The sequence below is a fragment of the Schistocerca gregaria genome, chromosome X, assembly GCF_023897955.1.
Source record: "Schistocerca gregaria isolate iqSchGreg1 chromosome X, iqSchGreg1.2, whole genome shotgun sequence".
NCBI lineage: Eukaryota > Metazoa > Arthropoda > Insecta > Orthoptera > Acrididae > Schistocerca > Schistocerca gregaria.
The window spans coordinates 54,221,661-54,238,356 of NC_064931.1; the positions used below are offsets into that span (position 1 = coordinate 54,221,661).

Genomic DNA, 16,696 nt, shown 5'->3' on the forward strand with positions numbered 1-16,696 from the left:
TCAAAGACCCTTCTTGCTGCACCATGATTCCTCATGGTTTCACATACTGAAGACGGTCAGTCTTTCACCTCAGTAAATCCGTTTATTATTCTGAAATGTGTTGATGCAATTGCTGGCCCTGTTAAATCCTGGTCTCGTTTACAGGATGGCACTTTGCTTTTAGAGGCTACCTCTGATTCTGAAGCACAACAACTGTTTGCCACCTCGCTTCTCTGCAGCTAACCTGTTCATGTTGTGGCCCACAGAACTTTGAATACTTCCCGTGGTGTCATTTACACTAGGCTGCTCGACGGTCTAACTGAGGCCAAAATCCAATCTTACCTCTCCGATAGGGTGTCATTGCTGTCCATCGTGTAATGCAAAAGGTAGATTCCTCCTTAGTGTCCACACACACTCTTTTTCTGACCTTTGATAGAGTGGTGCTTCCGTCCAAGATCAAAGCAGGCTATGAAATTATCACAGTCTGGCTGTACATTCCAAACCTGATGTGGTGCTACCAGTGTTGTCATTTCAACCACACTAGAACATCTTGTCACCATTAAGCCAAATGTGTCACCTGTGGTAGGGACGCGCATGAGGGCAATTGTCCACCACCTCCTCCCCACTGTATCACCTGCAATGGCAGCCATGCTGCCTGCTCTCAGGATTGTCCCATGTATCTTGATGAGCAGGCTGTCCAAGAGATCCAGGTAAAGGAAAAAGTACCTTACCAGTCACTTACAAGTTATTAGCTAGCCTCAAACCCTGTGTTCTCCTGTGTTGGCGCCTATAGTTTTGTTCTTGTTACCCCTCTCTCTATGAAGGACATGGCAATGCAGATGTGTGACATCCAGTTCAGCTCTGAGGTTGTGAAGTCACCTAGTGCCAAGCTAGCATTGCCATCTCCCTGTCCAGCTGTGCAACAAGCCATCAAACTCTCACCTCAGGGGTGAAGCCACCATCTATGTAAGCGGTTGGCCAGGAAGAACAGAAAGAATACTCCCGTGAATACTTCTTGCATCCCTCCAGCCAGCCAACATTCAAGTGTTCCTCTAACCAGAAAGGCTTGAAGAAGTCTCCTCAAGGGAAACGGTCTTCTCCTTCGCAACTCAAAGATCCTCATCGACAGTGTTGCCACGTGATACATTAGCCTGGCCGGCCTCAGTGTCGCCAGTGTGCACTACCAACCATTTTTCCACATTGGACCTCACAGACTGACCGCACAAGCAAGCCGATGTTTCTGTGGACCCCATGGACCAGGATCCTCCTGCTTCTGTGCCCTGTAGTAGCGACTCTTCTCAGGGTGTCACTCAGCAGCCGCTGAGGTGACACCCCAACATCTCTTCCTCATCGTGACTCTCCTCCAATGGAAAGTTCGTGGCCATCGGTCCCACAATGAGGATTTATGGCTGCTTTTAGCATTGCAGTGTCCCCTTGTACTCTGCCTTCAGGAAACGAAATTGTGCCCTCGACTGCTTTAACACATTTCTTACCGATTCATTTTGACCTTCCTCCTGACGTCAGAATTTCCATCTCGTGAGAGCGTCGTGCTGCTCACACGGGATGACATTCATAGTCAGCCCATCTCCCTAACCACCCACCTTCAGCTGTTTCAGTTCGCCTTTTCCTTCCCCACCTGATTTTTTCCCTCTGTACCATTTATGCCCCTCCATCATTCAGTGTCACCAGGGCAGACTTCCTTCAGCTAATTGGGCAGCTGGCTCCCCCATTTCTGCTACTCAGTGACTTCAGTGCGCATCATCCCCTTTCGGGTTCTCCTAGGACTTGTCAGAGAGGTGGCCTCTTGGGTGACCTTCTTAACCAACTTAACCTCTTCTGCCTTAACATTGGTGCACCCACTTTTCTTTCCGGCTCCTCACACACCTATTCCCATTTGGACCTATCGTTTTGCACTGCACAACGGCCCATCGTCTTGAGTGGTCCAGTCTTTCTGACACCTGCTCGAGCGACCATTACCCAAGTGCTATCCATTTGCTGACTCCTACCCCATTTGTGTGCACCCCAAATGGCAGCTTACTAAGGCCGACTGGCAGCTTTCCTCCTTCCTGGCAACCTTCAAAGAACAAGATTTCCCCAGTTGTGATGAACAGGTGGAATATCTCACAAACGTTATCCTTACTGCTGCATAATATTCCATTCCTCACACTTACTCTTTACCACATTGTGTCCCAGTCCCTTGGTGCACTGAAGCATGCTGCAACACAATTTGCACAGGGAGACGTGCTCTCCACGTTTTTAACTGTCATCCTACAATGGCAAACTACATTTGTTATAAACAGATGCATGCAAAGTGTCATTGCATTCTTCAGGATAGCAAAAGAGCCACCTGGATTTCATTCACTAGTTCTTTTAACAGTTCCTCACCCTCCTCTGTTGTGTGGACCAAGTTCAGACAGCTCTCTGGGATTAAGATCCATTTGCCAATTTCCAGCCTGACAGTAACAGACGATGTTATCATGAACCCTATTGCTATCTCCAACACCTCGGGTCACCATTTTTCAGACATTTTGAGCTCTTCCCACTATCAGCCTGCCTTCCTCCATCAGAAACGAGTGAAGGAGGCTCAGACAATACCCTTATCTTCTCCGAATCGCGAGTGCTTCATTGCCTCCTTTACTATGTTGGAGTTAGATTATGGTCTCAGTTCATCCTGATCCTCTGCTCCAGGGCCAGACACCATCCACATTCAGATGTTGCAGCACCTTTCTCTTGCGGGTGAGCACTTTCTGCTTAATATGTACAACCAGATCTGGGCAGAGGGCACATTTCTTGACCTCAGCATGAAGTCACCGTCATACCCATACCTAAGCCCGGTGAGGATAGATACCTTCCTTCTAGATATTGCCTCATCTCTCTTACTGGTTGCGTTTTCAAGGTGATGGAATGTATGATTAATGCCCAGCTGGTATGGTGGATCAAGTCTCGCAATTTCAAACATGGCGTTCTGCAGTTCACCATCTCACTACTTTGTCCACTCATATCATGAATGGTTTCTGCAGAAATCCCAGACTGTAGCCATGTTTTCCGATTTGGAGAAGCCCCACGACACCTGCTGGAGAACGGGCATCCTCCGTACTCTTTACACGTGGGGCTTCCGTGGCCACCTGCTCTGTTTCTTTCGGGAATTTTTAAAAGACAGAGTTTTCAAGGTGCGTTTGGGTTCTGCCGTGTTGGACACCTTTACTCAGGAAAATGGTGTGCCTCAGGGTTCCGTCCCGAGCGTTGTCCTCTTTGCTATTGCAATTAAACATATAATGGCCTGTCTCCCGCCGGGCATCTCCAGCTCCCTTTTTGTTGACGATTTTGCCATCTATTGCATTTCACCGTGGACCTGTTTCAATGAGCAATGTCTTCAGCGATGTCTCGCTCGTTTATACTCGTCGAACATAGACAGTGGCTTTAGTTTTTCCACTGACAATACATCTTTACGTCTTTGGTGTGTTGCTCTTCCATTTGTTTAAACTATAAAATTCCAGGGGCTCATGCTCGATAGGAAATGCTCTTGGTCCCTCATGTGTCTTACCTGGCAGCCCACTGTATGCGGTCCCTCAATGCAATACATGTTCTCAGTGGTACTACCTGGGGTGCAGATCTAACCACCCTGCTCCATTTGTACCGGTCCTTTGTCAGTTTGAATCTAGACTGTGGGTGCTTTGTTTATGCGTGTGCATGTGTATCCCTCTTATGCCATCTTGACACTATCCACCATTGTGGCATCCATTTGGCCACTGGCACCTTTTGCACTAGCCTGGTTGAGAGTCTGTGTGCTGAAGCTGCTGAACTACCACTGTCCTACTGCTGTGACTTTCTCCTCAGCAGGTATGCATGTCATTTGTCTGCCATGTGTGGCCACCAATCCTATGCCTCCTTCTTCTAACGATCGCCAGTATGGGACGTGTCCTCCTTCTCTGTTACCTCCTGGAGTCCACTTTCGCCACTTTCTACGGTGGTTTAACTTCACACTACCTGCAACTTTCCCAGTGGCTGTGAACCCTTCATTTGCTTCCTAAGGACACTACTCCAGCCTCACTCTGTCACCTTCAGTTTCACAACCTTTGCGATTAGTACCTCTGTATACACTGATGGCTCTCGGTTGACTTGGGGGTCCGGTGTGCTTTCATCATTGGCAGCCAAGTCTTTCAATGTTAGCTTCCAGCACACTGCTCAGTATTTTCAGGCCACATAATATATCCAGTGACACAGCCTTTTCAAATGTGTCCTCTGCTCAGACTCACTCAGTGACTTCAAAGTCTCTGTGCACTGTACTCTGCCCATCCCTTAGTGCAGTGGGTCCAGGAAAACTCACTTGCTCACTCTTGGTGGAGCCAGTGTGATGTGGGTTTGTGGTCATGTCAGTCTACCAGGAAACGAGGCTGCTGACGCTGCTTCAAAGGCTGCAGTTCTCGTACCTCAGCCCACTTGTTCCTATATTCCTTCCAATGATCTCTGTGTTGCCGTCTGTCAGGAAGTGGTGTCCCTTTGGCATCACCAATGGTCCTCCCTTCAAAGGAATAAACTGTGGCTTGTTAAGCCTCTCTCAGAGGCTCGGATGACCACCTCTCGGCCCTCCCACTAGGAGAAGGTCATTTTAACTAGGCTGTGTATTGGGCACTGCCTTTTTAGCTATTGTCATTTGATAAGTGGCGCAACCCCATCACTTTGTACACATTGCGCCCAAGCTCTAACTGCCCACCACTTCCTGACGGAATGACTCTTGAGCTGTCGACCGCATTTTACTTTTCATCTGCCAAAGCAATATGGTGAAGTCCATATAATTTTTAGTTTTGGACCTCCGTTTCTGTATGGTGTCTTTTTTTAGCTCTTTCTCCACATGCCTGTTTTTAGCTGTCATCTCGTAAGTCAGTTGGGACTTATGTATAGTCATTTTTTAACTCATCTCTGTCTTCGTGTTGTATATTTTTGACTTGGGCGCATATGACCCCAGTTGTTTCTTGTGCCCTAAAGCTAAACAAAACCAAACCAAAAACAGGTGAGCCTGCTTCTGATGGGATAGGATAAACTTGTGACAGGACTGGAGTAGTTCCTGAGCTACGCAGATGGGAGTTACTGTTGCACCATATCCTTTGCCCCCGTAATCCTCCTGGCTTCAATTTCCTTTAACCCCCTGCATCACCGGCTCTACCCAACAGTCTCCTCTATGTGCTTCATGACTACTCGACACGTCTTCTGTTTGGTGAGTGGGCTTCCTTACTTCTAAAATATATAAATAGGAATTTAAGCTTTTCAAAAAACCAGTTTCCCCAAAAGTCACTGGTTTATGGAAAAAGTACTTCACTGACTGGTGGATGTTGTGTAGTCAGTTGTGTCTATCCATTGACCTGTGAATACAAATATTTTATTGTATAATATGTTTGGTTTTACCGTTGCATGTGGTGTGTCATATTGATTAACTCGTGGGAGAATAGTTCAAATCCCTGTTCAGTTATCAAGCTACATGTTTATATTGGTTACTTTAAATAATGGTGATTGCTTTTCCCATTCCCAATGGAACTAACTCCCATATCAGTGTAAAGTTAACCAGTATCAAGGCCTCTGTTCTGAATCATTGTGATATGATTAGATTTATTCTAAACAAGTCCACTCTAATACCATATCTAATGTGTATGTTAGTACAAGAGTATTTCATGTTAACTTCCCATATAAATAACTGCCCATTGAACTGTAGACTTTAGTAGTCTACACTAAAAAAAATATCATTTTTCTTTTGTGATGTGTATTTGCTTTAACATTTCTCAAATAGAAAGTTGTTTTAGTTTGTTACAGACTTATTGGTCATTTCTTGCATCCTCCTTTTTTCTCCAGGCATCATTGTTTTGCCAGAGATCTCCTCATATTTCTCTTCCTTCCATTACTATCTTTTTCCAATCCTCTCTTAATCTCCTTGTTAGTCTCCTCCTCATCTCCTGTGCCTATTTTTACCATATTTTCCATCAGCCCAGGGGGTTGCCACTCTTTGGCGGGTTCGTGCTTGGCTACCACAGGGCCCCAGCCTTTTCCATTCCGTGCTGCTTGCCTGTGCTCTTGCTATTCCTCTTCTCCTCCTTTGGGGACTATGTCAGGGTTGTTATTGGGAATGTTCCGCATTGTCTGTCACTGACATAAGAACAGAGTCACCACTGTTTTTCATTCCCTTTTCCTTTCATGGTTTCCCTTCTCCTCTCATTCCTCTGCTTCAGCATTTGAGGTTCCTCTTTTTCATCTTCCTCCCTGTGCGCTCCTGATGGCCTGTGCATCTGACGTGTAACATCGGGTCGACAGGTACGGTTCGCTCATACCCCCAGGAACAGGCCAAATCCTGGGAGAGGTGATTGCCTGAGCTGCTACCTTCCGAAATTGCTGACTGGTCCCTCTGTCAGGTGTTCAGGAGGTGTGACTTACGGTGTGGACAATCACCTAAGGTGGGTGCGCGCCCTTGTGAAGGGGGCCCCCGGTTGGAAGGAGTGCACCATTGGAGATGCTGGCAATCGTGAGGGATTTTCTCACAGTGAGCCAATCACCTTCATACTCAACATATACAAAATGTAAACAGAATGAGGCTAACGATTCAAAGACGCTTCCAGCTGCACCACAGTTCCTCGTGGTTTCACATACTGAAGATGGTCAGTCCTTCGAAATGGTAAATCCATTTATTGTTCAGAAAGGTGTTGATGCCACTGCTGGCCCTGTGAAATCCTGGTCTCATTTACGGGATGGCACTTTGCTTTTGGAGACTTCTTCTGATTCTCAAGCACTGCAACTGCTTGCCGCCTCGCTTCTCCACAGCTATCCTGTTCGTGTCAAGGCCCGTAGAACTCTGAATTCTTCCCTTGGTGTTATTTACACTAGGCTGCTTGACAATCTGATTGAGGCAGAAATCCAATCTTACCTCTCTGATCAGGGTGTCATTGCCATCCATCAGGTGATGAAAAGCTAGATTGTTCCTGAGGGCACACTCGCACTCTTTTTCTGACCTTTGATAGAGTGGTGCTTCCGTCCAAGGTCAAAGCAGGCTATGAAATTATCACAGTCCGACCATACATTTCAAACCCAATGCTCTGCTACCAGTGTCATAGTTTAAACCACACTAGAATGTCTTGTCGACACCCATCCAAATGTGTAACCTGTGGTAGGGATGTGCATGAGAATGATTCTCTGCCTCCTTCTCCCTGCTGTATCAACTGCAATGGCGGCCACACTGCCTCCTGTCGGGACTGTCCCGTGTCTTGATGAGTGAGCTGTACAGGAGATCTGGGTAAATGAAAAAGTGCCTTACCCAGTCACTTGCAAGTTATTGGCTAGTCATAAACCATGTGTTCTACCATCTGGCACCTAAAGTTTTGTTCTTGCTACATCTCGTTCCATGAAGGACATGGCCAAGCAGACATGCGACCTCAAATTCAGCTCTGAGGTTGTGAAGCTGGCCAGTGTCATGGTAACATCATCGTCCCTTCATCCAACTGTGGAACAAATCATCAAACTATCGCTTCACGGCGCAAAGTCACCAACTGCAAATTCAACATGCCGAAAAGGACAGAAGGAATACTCGCATGAAAATTTCCTACGTCCCTCCGGCCAACCAACACCTAAGTCTTCCTCTGCTAACTGGATAGGCTCGAAGAAGTCCAACCAAGGCAAATGGTCTTCTCCTTCGCCAACTTGAAGATCCTCTTTGACAGTGTCGCCACATTATATCGTCACCCGTCCAGCCTCTGTGTCGTCGGTGTGCACCACCAACCATCTTCAGCGATGTCTTGATCGTCTTTACTCCTGGAGCATCGACAATGGCTTTCATTTTTCCACTGACAAAACAGTCTGTATGAATTTCTGACGGTGCAATTGGTTTCTTCCACCATCTTTACATCTTGGGCTTGTTGCTCTTCCATTTGTTGAAAGTACGAAATTCCTGGGGCTCCTGCTCGGTAGGAAATGCTCTTGGTCCTCTCATGTGTCTTACCCGGCAGCCCACTGTATGCAGTCCCTCAGTGTCCTATGTGTCCTCAATGGTACTTCCTGGTGTGCACATTGAACCACCATCCTCTGTTTGCATCGGTCCCTTGTCCATTCGAAACTAGACTATGGGTGCTTTGTTTATGCATCTTAATGTCTGTCCCTCTTACACCGTCTTAACACTATCCACCATCGTGCCATCCGTTTGGCCACTGGTGCCTTCTACACTAGCCCGATGCTGAAGTTGCTGAACTACTACCGTTACTTTCTCCTCAGCAGGTATGCATGGAGTTTGTCTGCCGTGTGTGGCCACCAGTCCTATGCCTTCTTCTTCAACGATTCCTTAGATCACTAGTATTGGGTGCATTCCTCTTCTCTGTTACCTCCTGGAGTACACTTTTGGCACTTGCTCCGGCGATTCAACTTCACACTACCTGCAACTTTCCCAGTGGGTGTGAACCCTCCACCGCCTTGGCTTCGTGAAGCAGTCCATGTTAACCTTCGCTTTCATTTGCTTCCTAAGGACACTACTCCATCCTTGCTCTATCACCTTCAGTATCACAACCCTAGCGTAGAACTTTGCGATAGTATGTTTGTGTACACTGATGACTCTCGGACCGAATGTGGTGACAGGTGTGCCTTCGTCGTTGTCACCCATGTCTTTAGATATCGGTTTCTGGCCCACTGCTCAGTATTTACAGCCGAGCTCTCCACCCTGTATCAAGCAGCGGAGTATATCTGGCAACACAGACTGTTCAGTTGTGTCCTCTGCAGAGACTCCCTCAGGGCCCTTCAAAGTCTATGTGCACTGTACACTGCCCATCCCTTAGTGCAACGGGTCCAGGAAAACTGTCAATTGCCCACTCTTGGTGGAGCCACTGTGATGTTTATGTTGGTTCCTGGTCATGTGGGTCTGCCAGGAAACGATGCTGCTGACGCTGCTGCCAAAGCTGCAGGCCTTGTACCTCAGCCTGCTAGTTCCTATATTCTCTCCGATAATCTCTGTGTTTCTGTCTGTTGGGAGGTGGTGTCCCTTTAGCATTGCTATTGGTCCTCCTTTCGTGGGAATATGCTCCGGATTATTAAGCCTGTCCCAGTGGCGTGGATGACCACCTCTCGGCTCTCCTGCCGGGTGGAGGTCATTTTAACTAGATTGCGTATTGGATACTGCCTTTTTAGCCATTGTCATATGATAAGTGGTGCTTCCTCCACCACTTCGTACAAATTGCTCCAAAGTTTTTACTGCCCATCACTTCCTGACAGAATGTCAATTTTTTAACTGCATACGTTCCCACTTGGGTTTACAGTATGAGTTATTGGCCGTTTTAGCAAATTACACGGGGGCTGTCAACCGCATTTTACTTTTTGTCTGTCAAAGCAATATGGCATAGGCCATTTAGTGTTGGACCTCCGTTTCTGTATGGTGTCTTTTGTAGCCCTTCCTCCATGTCCTTGTTTTTAGCTGTCTTCTCTTATGTCAGTTGGGACTGATGTATAGTAGTTTTTTAACTCCCCTCAGTCTTTGTGTTCTATAGTGTGGACTCGGGCGCATATAACCACAATTGTTTTTGTGCCCTATAACAAAACAAACAAACAAACAAACCATATTTTCCATGGCCATCAATCTTTGCCAATTTTTTCCATGTGGCCATTTCAACCTACACTTCTCTGTTGCTTTAAGGGTAACTTTTTTCTAATACTATTATCTTTTTTTTCTTTTTTTTTATTTGTTTCTAATCTTTCAATCTGTCTGTCATAAGCTCACAAGGACATAGTGTGTGTCAATTTGTATATTTCTTATATTATGAAAATTTATGCGATCTTTCTAAACAATCAACACAAAGGTAGTAATGGTACAAAAAGGATGACGGTAGTACTAGATCACATTTGTATTACACATAAATTACATACTGCAAGGTAAAAATTAAAAAAAAAGAATATCACTATCTACATAATTGTTCAATCTTAATTTATATTATGTCATGCATGTATATCTATAGTTTCCAGATGTTTTTACACTGTGACTAGGAAATGTATCCAAGCTCTAAAGTGACCATTCCAGGATGAGAGGACCCCTAAATGTGGATTTGTTATCACACATACATTTCATATGTGGATGGAGAGCATTATAAAGTTATGCCAGTGTACTCCACATCCTTCTCCATCATTGTCAGACATTTACAATCATTGTGTCTTATTCTTGTTTTGCAGTCATGATATTCACCATTTCTTTTATACAACTCGTTATTTTTACTGATGAAACACGTAAGTGAAACCGTAAATTGAGAAGTAGTAGTAAGAATTTTTGCTGTTCGGAATAGGTTTCTACAGACTAAACCACTCATTGTTCTTAGAATATGTTTTTGGACCAAGAATATTTTCTTTGCCAGTGACTGATTTCCCCAAAATATAATTCCATATGACATTAGAGAATGGAAGTATCCAGAGTATGCTGCTTTCATAGTGTTTAAGTCTCCACACTCAGAGGTAATAAGTATGGAAAAAATCAATGAGCTGAGTCTCTTGTCAATGTTTATTATATGATGGAACCAGTTTACTCTGCAGTCAACTCAGGAACTTCATCGTTTCAACTCTTCTATTGTCGGTGTGGCATACTTAACAGTTAGTTCCTCCTTAGTTTTGGCGGTTGCTGTGAATGGAATATAGTTAGTTAAAATAGTAAAGTGGCACTGTGGCTTTGTACATTGTGGCAAGTCATTTATAAATATCAGAGACAGCATAGGTTCTAAGAATGGATTCTTGTGCCACTCCACATTTGATGCTTCTCCCTTCTGATGAAATCAGACCACCACAAAAATCGTCTAGACTGTCTAATACTAGTTTCTGCTTCCTATCTTTGAGGCATGACTGTAACCACTTATTTGATATATCATTTATCCCTAAAAGGTTAGCTTTCTGTGATAATATCTGATGTTTTACAGTGTTTCATAGGCTTTTGACAAACCACAGAATAATCATGTTCTCACCATTTTGTCATTTAGAGACTCTAGAGCTTTATTTGTAAAAGTATTGATTGCTTGTCCAGTTGACTGACACTTTTGGAAACTAAACTGTCTTTTTCTGAGAATATTAAATCTATCAGGATGTTCCAAAATTCTGGTGTGCTCAAGCTTTTCTACTTTCTTTGGAAAAAAGTTGGGAGATGAACTGGCCTGTAGTGTGTAGCGTCTGTTCTCCCCCCCCCCCCCCTCCCCCTTGAAGAGGGGATTCACAACAACATATTTGAGTCTGTCGGGCACAGTACTGTGCACTGCAAGATGTGGCAGAGTACATCAGTTATAGAACCACAGCACTGTATCAACAAATTTAGAGGTGTTATCTACTCCAGTAGAATTTCATTAATCTTCTGTTTTAGCACAGCACTGTTTCAACAAAATTAGAGGTGTTATCTACTCCAGTAGAATCTCATTAATCTTCTGTTTTAGCATAGATATTTAAAAATTTCCCTTCATAAAATCATTTCCCATGGTTGATAATCGTCATAGACTCCCGCGGCACTGTGCCATGTTTGTGCTCGATTGAGTAATATACTGTAAATAAGTGTCCATACAATATTTTCTTTGTTGCCTTCATAATTTTTCTAGCCATAACTACAAATTCATTTTATTTATGGCCAGTTTGGCATGTGATATTCTGTGTTGAAATGTGTGTCATGTTAAAACAGAAATAAAATGAATGTCCATATGTGCCTTTTGCGATTTTATATAAGTAAATCTTTTTTCTTTCAAGTTGGATGGTATGAAACTTATGCAGTGCATAATTTGCAGCAACGGAATGTTTTTTAGATGGGTCTTTTGGGCATGTATGATTTACACCGCACATGAAATACAGTATTTCAAGTAAGTTATCATGCTTGACATCCCATGTACTAAATTCCACTGGGAACCTTGATCAGAAAACAATTTACCAGAGCAATCAATCTGAAAAACAATTGGATAGAAAGTTTACATTTTAAAATACAGGTATTTGTTATAGACCAAAGGGAAAACTATATAACTTGCAATGTGTGTGTGTATCTCTTGCCCCCTGTTCAATTATCTTAAACAGTTATATACTTTGCTCATGATTTTTGAATGTTTTTGTATAATTTTAAAATACTTCAGTATTTGTATAAGAGGAGAAAATAATTTTATGTTTCAGTTCCAAGATGCCTATGAAACTCCACCTATGTAAGTATTTACTGGTACTACATATATAATTTCTTTAATAGATATATTTTTGCTCATTTAATTTTTTTCGTTATTGTGCTCCTTGAATCATACAAATCATAGTCCGTCTTTACAATAAATTTAATTTTTATAGACATAAATCAAAGTTTTGTTGTACTTTTGTTTATATATAATATATATCTGCATGCGTGAGCATTTTGCTTCTGAATAAAGTGAAAGTGTTGAAGTATTTTGGAAAAAATTCCCAGTAGCATTTTAATTTAAAAATATAATTTGACTAAGACTCTGAGATCTGTAGTAACCTGTGTTAAAGTCCTCTGCCTTCATATAAGTATATACTCAATGTTCCCTGCACAGTTGTGATCCACTGAGTCTGAGGATTTATAGTGTGTCGAAAAAATAAACTACTGATTGCACATGTCAATGCCAGACATTCAAATTGTTAACTCTCTTTTTTTTCCGTTAGAAACATAATTTTCTGGCCTTCAGGCTAAAAATTATTTATATTAGCATTACTCTGACTTTTCAACTGCTTGTGATGACACAGAACATTAAAAAAGGTTTATTTATTTTCAAAATTGCATAACATTGCTTCCTTTCTTACATGTGTCTAAAAACATGAGTCAAGACTTAACTGACTAATAAGTATAAAATCAATGAAGTATGTTTCACAGTATGCATGTTGAGAGGACCTGAGACACAGTTTTTAATCAATGCAAACTGTTGACTGGAAAATTAAGTGATACTTTGGATAAAAAATTAGTCAGTGACTTGAAAGGTTAATATAGATACGAACTTGATGATAACGACACAACCTGTACAGTAACTGGATTGGCATGCAAATAAACTATTACCATAACATAACCATGAGTCTCATAAAACTCGTCTCAAGTAATGAGGAAAGACCTTAAAGACAAAACATTTTAACAGATGGAGACAGAAAGTGAAACAAACAATGAGAAGAAAGTTTCTGTGTATTCAACTAGCTTTGCACAAGGAAGACTCTCTTAGTGGATGACCGGATACTTTACACAGTATAACCAAATATTGGTTTAAATATCATAGTTCCTGTGTGGTTAGAACTTCAATGCCTTACTAAAACCTTCATCCAGTGAACCAGCACATTTAGTCAATTTGGGGGAACCTTCAGTTTAATGTGTCATGTGAACCATAGTAAAACTAAACTGACTGTTCCCACAAATGAAATCTGTGAGAGAACAGAAAAATAATTTTGTAATAGTTTCACACTTACACACAGAGCCACAAAGCCACCCGTACAAATACAGAATACGTACACATTTTGAATGTTTTGACACATATTTGTCTGATCAGTTCAGAAGTAATGAAATTAAAATAAATAAATCATCTGTATACAATAGCATGAGTTGAGAGTATTTCCAGTTCATAAACTTCAAGCAGAGCTCTTTTCAGAAGCCTTGATGTTTGGCACTCATTTTCTTGGCTTTGCGATGTTTTCTTATTTTTTTAAAAAAGGAATAGAAGTTGATTTTGGGTAACTAGGTTTATTGCATCCTTCTATAGGATAAAAAAAAAAACTTTTAATGTTAACTACATTTCCGCAGAAAACTGTGCCATAGGACAGATTTAAGGGAACGTATACTAGTAATTCCATCTCTAGGTCAGCCCAATGAGAGTATTTTTAAAAACTAAATATGCAGAACAAAGCTTTTGATTAATGCATCCATCTAGTGATAACTCGATTTATCCCTCTGTATCCCTAGGAATACCACCTATCTATTATCTACTTTTGGGACATGTAAGGTATTTTTATTTTTTCTGGATTTGCACAATTATCTCCCTCCCTCCCTCCCTCCCTCCATACCCCCCCCTTTCTCTCTAAAAAAAGACTGTGAGTCAAGTTATTTGAAGTGCACCTGTTATAAGCCTAGTGCACCATTCTTCTGGCTGTGTTTGGTATGGATGTTTTTGTGCACTTTTTCAATATGTACAGTTACCAAACATCACACTTCTTTGAAAAAGTCCTCAAATACTCAAGAGATACACATATGAGGGAGCAATGCGTTGGTTGACACTTCCAGGGATGTACGCTTTCGGAACTTAAACAGTAAACCACAACATCGTACAGAACACTTGTCTTACAGAATTTGCCACTGGAGTTAGCATGATGCTTTCACCATTACAAAATGAACCTGTAATGAAACAGACTGCTCATCTTTGTATCTTTTCTATTTCCTCTATCACTATTTGTTTTCTCTCGATCCAAAATTAATTTTTATCCAGTTGTCAGTTTTAACTATGAACCTTTGTTTTCTGTGGACATGACTCCATCCACACAAGATGAAAGCATTTAGCACCATAATGTTATAGTTTTCCTAGTAAAATGTTATGAGAATTTTGGGAAGATCATATTAAATGCCAACAGGTTAATTTTTTCTACCATTACTGAGTTTGTGAAGTTATATTGCTCTGTCCATAGAGAATCCTTGAAGGAAGCCGAACTCAGTGGTTGTTAAAAGGTTGTGTTTAGAAAAGTGGTTTAGTGTTCTGTTGTAAGCTACCTTTTCAACAATTTTTGAAAACACAGGAAGGAGGTGACTTACGTACATTTTTATAAATTGATGGTTCACTTGTTTCAGGTTACTACCAGCCTTAGCCCAGTGTACAATGCACTGTACACTAGCATTATTGTCACCATTCTGTGTTGTCTTCATGGTGCCTCATTTTTTATTTGTCTTTATTTCCATGTGTCATATTCACTTCAGAGTACAAAAGCAGACAATATACTCAACTCAGCTCCCACTTCTAACCAGTCAGGCTAGGTTGACAGTGAGGGAAAGCTGTCAGTGCCGAATGAGTACCTTTGATTTGTATCAGTTAAACTAGCCCCCATCAGCCAACACATCAGCTGTCTTTAAGGAGTACACAAATAGTAGTTCTGCTGTGTAATTTCCAAAGATACAGAAAGGTATGGATTAAAAAGTCAAACTTACTGCTATAAAAACACCCTACTGAAAAAGTTGAAGCCATTTTTATAGTGTTACTGAGATGCATCCATAGAACTTGGGTGTTCACAGTCTTCAGTACTTTATACATGTAAATGCTTACTAATTTGCTAGAATAGTGGTTTTAATTTCCATAATTCTCGACAGATTTAAGTGAAAACATTCAAAGTGACATGAAGCCTGCTCTAAAAGATAACTTGAAAGTTTTCATTTCCCAATACCTTAATGTTGTAAGCAGCTGTACACACATGCAAATAAATGTGGTAGCGAGTTTTAGTTCTTTGTTTACATTATGTTTTTGAACATTACTGAAAAATGTATGTAGTGTGTACGAACACCAAGACCAAATTTATTGTAAAATGCATTAAATTCATGCTAAATTTGAGGTGTTGTATATATTATGAAAAAACGATGTCCTGTCCCGAGAGAGAGAGAGAGAGAGAGAGAGAGAGAGAGAGAGAGAGAGAGAGAGAGAGAGAGAGAGAGAGAGAGAGAGAGGGGGGGGGGGGGATATGTTCCTACAAAAGTAGTTAATTCACATTGTGTCTTCATATATAGGTGGAATAATTATTGTATGCAAATAGTGTTTTTAGTCTGTCTGTTTTGACACCATGGCGTTAACAAGCAGTTATCAATCCACTGTAGTTTTATGAACACAGAAATGCTTTATTAGACTTGCTTGTACTGTGATTGTCAGGCTCTGCTGTTCTTCTGGCCTTCAAACCATCTTTTTCAGCCAGTGATGCTGCATCCTGTAGTTTAATGTGGAATGTGATGCACAGTGTGACTCTTTTTCCTCATACAGTGTTGCTTGAAGTGCATGCAAATAATGTAGACACAAGCTGTATAGGTTGTACCATGAAATACATGTTTTAAATAACTCATTGCTTTGGAAGCAATAAACTTCAACATCCCTTTATTTTAATTTGCAATACTTTTTCTCACAATACAGGCAGCACCTGCCATATAACACATCTCTCACACAAGGTAGATGAACATCAGAAAAGCTAGCTGGATAAAATTCTAATGATAATCTAGGATTAAGTTCTGACTCTGGTATCTTACCGATAAAGTACTAAAGATACTAATCCAGCAAAACGTGTAGTTAGCACTACAATGTAAAAAAAAATTATGTGGAACTCATGCTAGTGTTTTCAATCTTTTTGTGTGCCATTGTTACTAGACAAGTCATTGTTTTTTCCTCCAAGTAGCTGCATTCACACTGATCTGCACTGAACTTGCCATTAAGTGAAAAATATTTTGCATGTCATAAACCATTTGTGTGTGACAGACAGTGCACGAATTGTGTTGTGTGATGTTTAAGTACACTATTTGGACATAGTTCTGCACACACCTTTTGGATTAACTGAAGCTTTCAATACTGCTTCACCAACTCACAACGTAACTGGCAATGTTCATCCTAACATAGACCTTGGGCCACACTACAGATCAGTATGTCACCACATTAAGATTCTGTGTTCACATTTGTTGGCTTTGCAACTCAGAGCCAGGCTGTCCCCTCCTAACCTAACATAGACATTGGGATGGACTACACTCAGACTGACACTACAACAT

At 41.7% G+C, this 16,696-nt stretch overlaps 1 protein-coding gene across 12 annotated transcripts in view; it reads left to right on the forward strand.

The window, feature by feature from the left end:
- LOC126298875 (tetratricopeptide repeat protein 39B-like) overlaps window positions 1–16,696 on the forward strand; it is a 335,246-nt gene that overhangs the window by 202,028 nt on the left and 116,522 nt on the right. For 6 of the 12 annotated variants that reach the window (XM_049990392.1, XM_049990391.1, XM_049990395.1 and 3 more), the window contains exon 3: window positions 12,109–12,137. The exons of the other annotated variants lie outside the window; for them this stretch is intronic. In XM_049990392.1, the coding sequence (XP_049846349.1) occupies window positions 12,109–12,137 (29 nt within the window). The remainder of the gene's footprint in view (window positions 1–12,108; window positions 12,138–16,696) is intronic. 12 annotated transcript variants of the gene reach the window in all.